Source organism: Barbatula barbatula (assembly GCF_947034865.1).
Source record: "Barbatula barbatula genome assembly, chromosome: 8".
In the NCBI taxonomy this organism is placed as follows: Eukaryota; Metazoa; Chordata; class Actinopteri; order Cypriniformes; family Nemacheilidae; genus Barbatula; species Barbatula barbatula.
In genome coordinates this window covers 17,640,703-17,651,346 of record NC_136771.1, presented here as the reverse complement: position 1 = coordinate 17,651,346, position 10,644 = coordinate 17,640,703, and the positions used below count along the sequence as shown (strand labels likewise).

At 40.3% G+C, this 10,644-nt stretch overlaps 1 protein-coding gene across 2 annotated transcripts; it reads left to right on the top strand.

Moving 5' to 3' along the window:
* Nucleotides 1-262: 262 nt before the first annotated feature.
* Nucleotides 263-10,624, top strand: n4bp2 (NEDD4 binding protein 2). 2 transcript variants are annotated; one of them, XM_079461509.1, is made up of 16 exons: nt 263-645; nt 926-1,859; nt 2,006-2,130; nt 2,302-2,390; nt 3,412-3,488; nt 3,699-3,845; nt 3,939-6,181; nt 6,589-6,674; nt 6,779-6,824; nt 7,665-7,810; nt 7,897-8,021; nt 8,611-8,737; nt 8,807-8,989; nt 9,193-9,361; nt 9,452-9,575; nt 9,653-10,624. In XM_079461509.1, exons 1-16 carry the CDS (start codon nt 363-365, stop codon nt 9,696-9,698), a joined length of 4,950 nt encoding a protein of 1,649 aa, XP_079317635.1. In that variant the 5' UTR covers nt 263-362; the 3' UTR covers nt 9,699-10,624. The 2 variants fall into 2 exon arrangements, with proteins under 2 accessions (XP_079317635.1, XP_079317636.1); XM_079461510.1 differs by lacking the exons at nt 7,665-7,810; nt 7,897-8,021; nt 8,611-8,737; ... (2 more) ...; nt 9,452-9,575; nt 9,653-10,624 and adding an exon at nt 6,999-7,184.
* The last annotated feature ends 20 nt before the right edge of the window (nt 10,625-10,644 follow it).

The window sequence follows — 10,644 nt, the reverse complement described above, 5'->3', positions numbered from 1 at the left end:
CCGTAAGTGTTAGAAAACATGCACGTATTAGCTTCAACCAGAACTTAAAGGCAAAAATATGTTTCATATTAAACATCTGGGTGCAAAATGCGTCCGTTGTCTAACATCTGGTACATTTCATTTAAAACAGCGTAAAGAACGCGGGGCAAACATTACCCATACTGAATCAAATCTGACCGATCTACTACTGTAAATGCAACGAAAGCACACGCTCGTGCTCTTTCCCTCCGCTAGAGGCGCTGCAGTTTTTTTCAACCCCGTTGAGAGTTGTTTGGCTGGTTTTCTTCTACTTTTCCTTTACTAGAGTAAAAACAGTAAACAGTGGATCGATGGTCTGTGCTTTGTAAACCTGGATCAGCAAAATGCCAAAGAAAAAGAAAAACGGACAGAGTCCTTCTCGAGGTACGAGGCAGAGGGCCGATTACGGGAGCGGTCCCGAGAGTCGAGCACACGGGACGAATGGATCTGTTGTGACCCAGGCGGACTCATCATGGGGATATAGTAACTACTGTGAGTCAACGCTGCCCAGCGGCGGTCGGTCGGGATCTCAAAGCCGAGACAAAGTCATCCAGGGAATGCAAGAAATGTTTTCACATCTGGATCCTGAAGTTATTTATATGGTGCTGTCAGAGGCAGATTTTAAAGGTGAATTGTCTCCACTTACTGCGAATTTTCCAAATGATCACGTTTTTTACAAGGTACAGGTTAATTGGATTGTACGTGGTTTGCGTTTATTGTTTGTTGTTTTGAGATACAGACTGTAAGTACACCAGACCTGTATGTGATTCTTATGAAACCCTGCCCTATGTATTTTATAGTGTTTTGTAAGACATTGATATTCCTAGATTAAAACAATATCTTTTTTCATCCTGTAGTATACATATTTATTCTTTAACGTCTTGTTTTTTCATCACTGTCTTTTTAGTTGAAAATGCAATGGATTCTCTTTTGGAGCTGTCAAATGCTGCTGAAGGCACAGACCCGCCCCCTCCTCGTGTCTCAGGGTTCGAGCAGGCGGCTGCTCTACTGGGAGCAAGCCACCGTAAAACAGTACTTCCCAGTGGAACAGCGCAGAGCTTTGTTTGCTCAAACCAGCCTGCATCTCAGCCGAAGATCATCCCTGATGAAACACACTTCACAGAAGACTTTGACACCCTCCTAGATCAGGAACTTGAAACGTTTACATCACAGCAAACACAATCTAGTCCTCCAATGTCCTCCATATCGCTCTCTGCTCTGCCTCCTCCTACTCAGTCAATCCCTCTCTCCTCTCCGCCTCCTACCTCCCAGACTCATTTTCCTGCTGCTCAAACCTTATCAGAGCTCGAACAGTTAAACCAAGAAAGCAACTCTGAATGTGTCTCTGTGGCTGGCAGTTCACCAGTCAATGAACTGAGTTTTGGTGGCGGTCGTATTCCTGAGCAGAAAAACATATCTCTTGACTTTAGTCATCTAACAGTGAGCGCCAGCTCAGCTGAACAGCGGCCGTCTGCCTTCCAGGTGTACCGCAGACCTGATCAACTTCCTACCAACACACAGGTGTCTGCAGTCAGCCGGCATAATGAAGCACTCAGCACACCAGCCATGTTCTGGAACACACGTGCAGCTGTGTTCCATCCCCACAATGTTGGGCCAGCCTTCATCACGCCTGTCATGTCTAATCCCACACCCTGGAATATGAACTCCATCTCTGGTGCTCAGTGGTTGGCTCAAAGACCTACAAGACAAGCTCCTTTGAAGCCCTCTGCTACTGTACCACAGTCATGGACTATGCCGACGATAAACCGTCTTAAATTGGAAGGTCATGTGCTGGTATTACTAAGAGGGGCACCTGGATCAGGAAAAACCACCCTTGCCATGTAAGCAAGACGACAGAGAAAAAGCTTTGTGCTATGTTAATAAGTGGTAGACCAATTTTATAGCCAGAATTAACTGATATGAATTGTGTCTATATAAAGTGTCTATAGGTTTGTTTTATTTAAAGATTTTCTCTCTTGTTTTCCAGGGCTTTGCTGGATCATAACCCAGGAGGGGTTGTTTTGAGCAGTGACGAATATTTTACTCGCAATGGACATTACCATTATGAGCCAGATTTACTAGCAGAGGCCCACGGGTGGAATCAAAAGAGAGGTGAGTTATACACAGGGTCTGTCCATCTCTAGCTTAATACAAAACCAAATGTCCGGTGTGAACAAATATTTGCAATTATTTCCCTGTGTGTTAAACTGTTTATCTGTCAATGAAATAAACAGCCTGATCTCATGCAATGTCTTTCTGGTGATCAATTTGTACACTTTTCAGCAAAAGAGGCTTTTGAAAAATTCCAAACGCCCATCATAATAGACAACACCAATATGCAGTGTTGGGAGATGAAACCATACGTTGCCATGGTGAGCAGTTTATAATAAAACACATATATGAAATAAAATCTAAATGCACAGTGGTGGCCGACAGCAGGGTTGGGAATCGAAAATCAATTCCAATCGAAAGGCAAGGAATCGGATCCAAATAAAATTCCTCTTTTCAATTCCCGTGGGCATGTTTTAAGGAAAGTACACATGTTGCGTGATCTGCTGATATCTCAATAAAAGCCCTTCGTAAAATGAACCATATTTTTACTATAGTAAGCATGGTTTAACTATAGTATTTGCATTAAAGCACAGGAATCACAAATTAGCCATAGTTTCTTAATAGTCACTACAGATTAACCATGATGTAATTCAACTATGGTAATACAAATTGGAATAAATCAGAAATACGTGGTTCTATGTGTACATATGCACAAAACCAGTCAATAAGCAGGCTAATAACATCAGGTTGATATCTTAATCTAAACTGTGGAATAGAAACTGTGAATCTATAAGAATTGAAATCGATAAGCAGCATCATAATTGGAATCGATAAAATTCGGACGATTCCAAATCCTAGCCAATTTTATATTTCTAGTAGATATGCACTGATATATTGGCCAATAATTGGTATTGGTTGATAAAAGCAAATTTCCCTGCTATTGGCTAACAGTTTAAAAACAGCAGATGATCAGGACCGATATATCCTGTTAATGAAAAGAGGAAAGAAAATGCAATTAATTTGTGCTCTGTAGATAGAAAAATGTTAAGAAATAACCAGTTTAATGTTCAGTATTAATAGTCATTATTAATAACATTCAGAAAATTCTGAAATATTAAATGTGCTGTGGCTTTTTATCAATTCATTTTGATTAAAAGTAAAATTTTATTAAAATGTATATTCATTTCACACACATGATTTTATTTATTCACAAGATTTATTCACTGTGGAATGTTTCATACTTACCTGCAGTGTGATGTGCATTTGATTTAACACAAAAATGTAAATGTAGCTCACGCAGACTTACACAGGTTCATCATGCTGATCATTTCCTTTTCCTAGGCACAAAAATACAGGTATAGGGTGCTTTTTCGTGAGCCAGATACCTGGTGGAAAGCCAAACCCAGAGAGCTGGAGAAGTATGTTAGACATGACCACAAATAAGCATTAACCACATTTACTAACTACATGAAACTCATTGTGCACTGATGGAATCACTGTAACTTTTTTATATCGCCAAACTACTCTTGAAGTATGAATAACAAATACTAGCATTCAACTGCAATACATAGCTTGAAATAATCACTGAACCGCAAAGAAACTAACTCTCCTTTATCCTCTCTATAAAGGCGTACAAGACACCAAGTATCAAAAGATAAGATCAGACGTATGCTTGATCGATATGACAGATTTGTCTCTGTCCAAAGCATCATGATTTCACATAAACCAGTACCAAGTGTTGTGGATTCAACTCAAGCTGGTGCTGGCCAACCACAGTAAGCACTCACATTACATTACATTCACATTACAAATGTTTATTTGTCTCAGCAATTTTTATTTTTTTAATATATATAATAAAATTTCTTTAGGGAATCTTTTCCTCCTGTCATCAGCCATCCTGATCTTGTTGGTGACTCTGGGTTAAGCAAACTGAATCCATATCTTTCCTCATCACTGCCTGATGTGTCCTCAGTTAGACAGCCGTTCGGTACTTCCACGGGTGAAGAAGAAGGTAAAATTGGATCCTTCGGTTCTAAGGAGCCAATGCTGTTTTGTGAGAATGCTCTGGAAGGGTCAGGGACTCCACTGTCTGACCAGCTTGATGGAGAAGATTTGGATGTGGAGCTGGATGCCTGTCTTGTGGACACCGGGGCATCTAAAGAGAAGTTCTTAGAGCAGCCTGTAGCATTTTCAGAGTCCATTGGTCAACGAGTAAAAAGGGACAGAGCGTATGTTAGAAGTGTACAGGGAGTGAATATCGTGGATCGACTTGTGAACTTTGACTCCAGTGATGGGCCTTTAGAGCAGGAAAAGGAGAGGGAATGTGAGGGAATGTGTCTTTCTGAGGACAATGTTGTGCGACCAGAGCTGTTGGAATTTGTGGGAGACTGGCCAATGGAATCTCAAGGCCAGCGGCAAGGAAGAAGACAAAGTTCAAAGAATCGCTCGGTAAAGAATGTGGAGTCCAGTGCTGTGGAAGAAATGGAGAACGTTTCTTCTGATGAAGAGAAGCAATCTGGCACTGACGAACTTAAGGTTGCTGAATTTCAAAAACTCGTAGATCTTCTACAAGGAAACTCGTCTCCAGCTTCTCAACATTCCTCATTTTGGGGTGGAAAAGAGGAGGACTTGACTTTGCAGACCAGATCTGTGCTCCCTGACTGTGTGCAGAAGTTCTCAGAATGCACTGACCCAAGTCAAGATTTATTGAGTTCTCCAATTCCCACAAAACAAGAAGAACAGACCGAGCAGTCAGATCCAGTGTCTGCTGAGGACATAAAGGAGAAGGTTGAGGAGGCGGCGCTTACGGTGTCGGAGGATAAAAGCAGCATGAGCCCCAACATCCAAGGAAATCAGTGTTTAAGGGGTGGCTTAGAATCTGAAAGCAGTCTGGAGAGACGGAGAGGGCTTAGTCGAAGATCAGGAAAATCGTGTAAACTGGCGCTTACCTTCACCAATCAAAGTCCCTCCTCACCACCCTCACAATCTCCAGTTATTTCACACCTTTTCCCTGATCCCTCACCATCACTGGTGTCATGTTCCAGTGCTTCAACCCAAACACACCCTCAGGACTTTGCTCTGCTTTGGCGAATTGACCAGCACAAATGTACTTCAGAAGATTTTACTGGTGGTGCTTTGGTTATATTAGAAGGTAACTCTTTGCGTTTCAATCCAAAAGTGAAGGAAGAACAGTCTGCCTGCCAACAAGGGGTGCCCTATCGTGTGGTCCACGAGAAAGGCTCTCAGGTAGAAGAGAACGAATTTAAGGAATGGCACTCCAAACAGTACAACCTTGAGATTCTAAGTCGGCACTTCAGACGTGTCTCCATAGACATCCTGGAGGACCTTTATGAGAAGTGCCATCAAGATATGGAATGGACAACTAATTTGCTGCTAGATTCAGGAGAACAGCTATATAAAGACGAGGCTGAATTGTGGTCTCTTGTTCCTGTGGATGCGGAGAAAGATCCGTCCATAGAAAAAGTGATGGGCTCAGATGTTGACCATGCCAGAGATGACCAAAATGTGGACTCAAGCAAAAGTTCACCAAGTAGCATCCGTCCCAAGTCACAAGAAACTAACTTTAGTGATTTGAGCCAGGCTGATGATGATTGGAGCACTGGACAAAGTTCCCAAAGTGAAGCTGAAGGTTCTGTGGAGGGTGTCATAATGAAACAGGAGAATCGTGAGTCATCAATTGTAGACCAACCAACAGAAGACACTGGTGCCCCCCTAGAGGTTCCAGAAGCTAATGTTGAAGAGCCAAATAAAACCGATCCAAGCCAGATAGAGACAATAGTTACTGAAAGTGAGCCAGTTGCTCGATGCATGGAGGGAGCGTTGGAGGAATGTAGTGAGGAGGATGGAGTGAAGAAAAAAAAGGAAGATGAAGAAATGAGTGCAGAAGTGGCTGCCACAACACAGTTACTCCTGCGTCAGGTTGATGAAATAGAGCGCAAGGAGGAGGAGCTGAGGAAGGAACGTGAAAAGGAGAGAAAGAGAACTGAGAGAGAGCCAAATACAATGAACATTCAGAGTCTGGAGCTAAAGCTTCCAACTGAACTTGCATTGCAGCTCACTGAGCTGTTTGGACCTGTAGGGGTCAGTCCAGGTAACCAATAATCTGATCAATCAATTGTTAAAAATAGGATATCTCTTGTTGTCTGTAAAGGGATAAAGAACCACCCCCAAGAATCTGTCATCATTTATTTATCCTTATGTCGTTCAAAACCTGTACACAGTATGACTTTGCCTTCTGTTGAACACAAAAGAAAATAGATATAATAGATTTAATATTATATAAAATAATATTTTAGAAATATTTCAGTGTGTTTTTTTTGTCCATACAATGCAAGTCAATGGATTGTTGTTTGCTTACCAATGTTTTTTAAAATATCTGCTGTGTTCTGCAGAAGATTTGGGAATTTAAAGACTTTTCATTTTTGGATAAACTTTCCCCTTCTCATTCACGCATTTACAATGTATTCAAATGTCTTTTTCCTCTTCATGTGGATGCAGGTGCCTTTTCATCAGATGATTGTGCGGTGCAAATAGACCTTAACTTGGCCAAACTTCTGCACCAGAAATGGAAAGAAACTATCCAAGTAAGTTGCATGTCTGGATCATCTTATCCGTACAATGTTTGGCTATTAACCTGCTATTCTGATGTATGATGTAGAACTTAGCTAGTGTCTATTGTCTTTGGCAGGAGAAGCACAGACAGGATGCCCTGTCCTATCAGCAACTGCAAGATAGTGAGACAACTTACTAATTCTTAATGGTGCAATATGTCACTTTTTTAACAAATAGCAGTTATGGAGAGCTCAAAATCAAGTCACAAAGTTTTGCGGAAAGTATAATTTGGATGTAATTTGACTTCAACACACGTAAGACATGTAAAGTTACCTGCAATTGTATGTTTCCAACAGAGATGGCGATAGAGGCAAAAGCAACCGACTGCAGGGTTAAGGGATAAGTCACACAAAAATGAAGATTCTTTCATTAACTCAACCTCAAGTTGTTTTGAAACATGTATACGTTTATTTGTTCTGTTAAACACAAAGAAGATATTTGAAGAATGGGTGAGATCAAACAGTTCTGGGGCACCATTGACTACCATAGTATTGTTTTTTTCTTACTATGGTAGTCAATAGTGGCACAGAACTGTTTGATGACACAAATTCCTCCAGCAGAACAACAAAAACCCCACCGGTTAAAACCACTGGAGGGTGAGTAAATAATGACAGAAGTTTCATTTTAGGTAAACTGTCCGTTTAAAAAAATAACAGACAGTAATTTTCTTATAGTTGGTATCACTAATATGCATCTATGAAAAATTAGTTACATCGTCTTCATAGCACTTTGCATAAATTGTCAGATTTTTTTACATTTAGTCTTGTCGATTTCATCAACTTCCATTAAGTCACTACTTCCTGTACCTTACTTCTCTTGATGCGTCCCTTTCGTTTCCTCTGTCTATTTACATATTCATTCACCAGTGCAAAACACACACACACACACACACACACACTATGAACAATTTGTCTCTGTCTGTTATTTTCTGTCCTTTCATTCATGTCTCCATGGTAATGAAGATACCGATCATTGGGGTGAACGACAGGGAAGCAAAGGTTTGTATGAAGATGCTCCTTTTATGGACCACTGGAGTGTGTCCTGTCCCACCATCTCTCTGAGGGACATCATGATTGAAGAGCAGGTGATGCAAGACAGCATAGAGAAGGTAACACTTTGACTTAACATAAACACTCATTTAGTCATTAGAGCTGTTAAGGGAGGAGGTAACCATGAACCATATCTGTGATTTAGTCCAGGTCAAGCCGAAAAGATCTGGATAAGAAAGACAGCGCAGCCAAGCTGAAGGAGAACCAACTCTTCTCGATCTTCCCCACCATAGACCGACATTTTCTGAGGGACATCTTCAGAGATCACAAGTGAGTATGAGATGCTAAGGTCATTTGATTATATGGAACATTGAAGGTGAGGTGGTCTAAAGAGTTAAATTGCATTTAATACAATTTGCAAAGAGGGCACTTGTATAGGAGCTTGGACCGAGGACACATTAGTGCATCCCAAATGAAACCCGTGTTCGTGAAAACATGGGACATTGATAAGGTCCTCTCCCCTTCACAACTATTTTAAGAAATGAGTTTAAGAAATGAGAAGCAACTCATCAGCCCAGATTGAGCCATGGCAAATGTGCCTGTTGTAAGTGTGCTGAAAGTCTTTTGTAAAATGACCATTAATGGTTGTAACATGATACTACAACATGCTTAACGTCTATAATGTGATGTACATTACTGTGCAAAAGTCTATTAAGATACAAACAGAAAATACAAGAAATATGAACACAAAAAACATATTAGAGCAAAAGTATTTAGTGTGACCTCTCTTGGCACTAATTTGGAGAGCCAGGTTCTTGATATCCACCGTTAATAGGTACTGCGTGTAATATTTGGATGATCTATTGTATTTTGTATAACTGCGTAAATAACCTAAATACATCTGCTTATGTTTGTGTAGTTACTCTCTGGAGCAGACCGAACAGTTTTTGCACACTCTGTTGGATGACGGGCCAGTCAGAAACGTTGTGGCCTCTGAACCCGCCCTTCAGCGCAATGGCACAAGCAGACCGCAGAGCAAAGAGAGGGTGAGCTCTCTAAACGTGACCATAAAGCATTATGAAATGAAACAAAAGCTGACATCTTTCTTCCTTCAGAAATGGAAACGGAGAGATGTGCAGGCGGAAGCAGCTCAGTTCCAGGATACGGAAGACCCGGAATATGTGGACTTTCGCACGGAGGCAGTGCTGCATAAGAGTCGGCAGATAGAGAGTTTTAATAAAGCGGCTGAAGCCTATAGACAAGGATGCAAGGATGTGTCCAGTTTCTACGCGCAACAGGTGAAAGAGATCAGCAGTATATAATGTATATTATTCACTATTTGACATGATATTCTTGATTTCTTGTTGCATTTTTTAATGCAGCCACGTCTGGAGAAGTGCTTTTTATAAAATAAATGTCACACAATACATTTTTTAATCCTGAAAATATATTTTCCTTATACATTTGTTTTGCTCCGTTAAATGTATGTGCCTATGTGTAGGGCCGCATGCATGGAGAGAAGATGCGTGAAGCAAACCACCTCGCAGCCATGCAGATATTTGAGAGAGTGAACGCTTCGCTTCTGCCTCAGAATATTCTCGATCTTCATGGATTGCATGTGGATGAGGCCATTTATCACCTCACCAGAGTGCTTGATGAAAAAACATCGGGTAAGTGAATCATGAGCATTTCTCACTGTTTTTCCTTACGGGTGTAACTAAAGTATAAGTACAATGTTTAATGGACATGTTTTTTGGTAGAGTGGCATCAAGGTGTGTGTGGCCCCCAGCTGTCAGTCATCACTGGAAAAGGCAATCACAGTCAAGGGGGCGTGGCACGTATCAGGCCTGCAGTACTAGACTACCTCAAAAGCCATCACTACAGGTCTTCATATATAAACATTACCTCACATAATAATCATTACAAAAATGTATGCTTCATCATTTCTGTTTTTCTTACAGTTATGGTGAGCCTAAAACTGGGTTGGTGTTGGTCACACTACATTGAATAAGCTGCTACAAGTAAAGTGTTTACTTTTGCTGCCTGAAAGTGTCTTCCCTGAGGTCCAGTGGTACCAGCAACGCTAAAGTGCTTTTGATTTTAAACTACAGTTAAAAACTGCACTTTTTGGAACTGTGTGCATCTCTGCATATTTACGCAGTTATGGTGTATATTGGCTGATATACCTTGTTTACTTTTTTATGGATGTTCCCTTACAATAATAGAACCGATCCCACTTTTGCTGAGTGTTCTGAAATGTTGTGCTCTGATCGCTAGTGCATAACCTCTGAGCCTTTTGTGAGGAGATGAAGACCACAGATTTGTTTGTCTAAATGTACCAGTAATTTGTAAACTGTAAAAGCAGAAGGGGGATGTTTATCAGGTATTTATAATGTTTGACATGTAATTTTATTGTTGTTCATTGTTTTGATCATGTTTTTGGTTTGGAAACAGTTTTACTGTAGCAGGTCATCGTCTGCTATGTTCAAGGATGTTAAGTAAGGACATCAGATTATTAGCACCTTTCTACAGCATTCCTTTGTATACATATCATTCATGGAAATATAAATACTGATCAATGAATTTTAGTTTACTGTGTTTGTGCGCAGCATAAAAAGGGCCCTGTCTTAAATAAGAGCCACGAGTCAAACATTTTATGTCCTTTTTGGTTTTATATCATCTTTGGTTTTTATACATCCGGTTTAAGATTTTGTGATGTAACATTGTTTCATAGGCATCTTAATCTTGCTATGCAAATCACAGTTCTTATGTGTGAGAATTCTCACAACTGTTTTGAAAATATTTTTGAAGGAAATTTGTATATTTTTAACCTTTTCAAGAAATTCTAAAATACATTTTATAGGCGAACTTGCCTGTTTACATTTGTTCATAAATGATGATGAAACAACTAAAGAATAAAGAGTTAACATGTACACATTTTGTTTGTTTAATT

Bases quoted from the DNA above. Each gene is read 5' to 3' on its own strand.
- n4bp2 (XM_079461509.1), top strand. From the start codon at position 363: ATGCCAAAGAAAAAGAAAAACGGACAGAGTCCTTCTCGAGGTACGAGG. The intron at 2,131-2,301 runs GTGAGTTATACA...TACACTTTTCAG, and splicing joins CGGGTGGAATCAAAAGAGAG to CAAAAGAGGCTTTTGAAAAA. The intron at 9,576-9,652 runs GTCTTCATATAT...TTTTTCTTACAG, and splicing joins CTCAAAAGCCATCACTACAG to TTATGGTGAGCCTAAAACTG.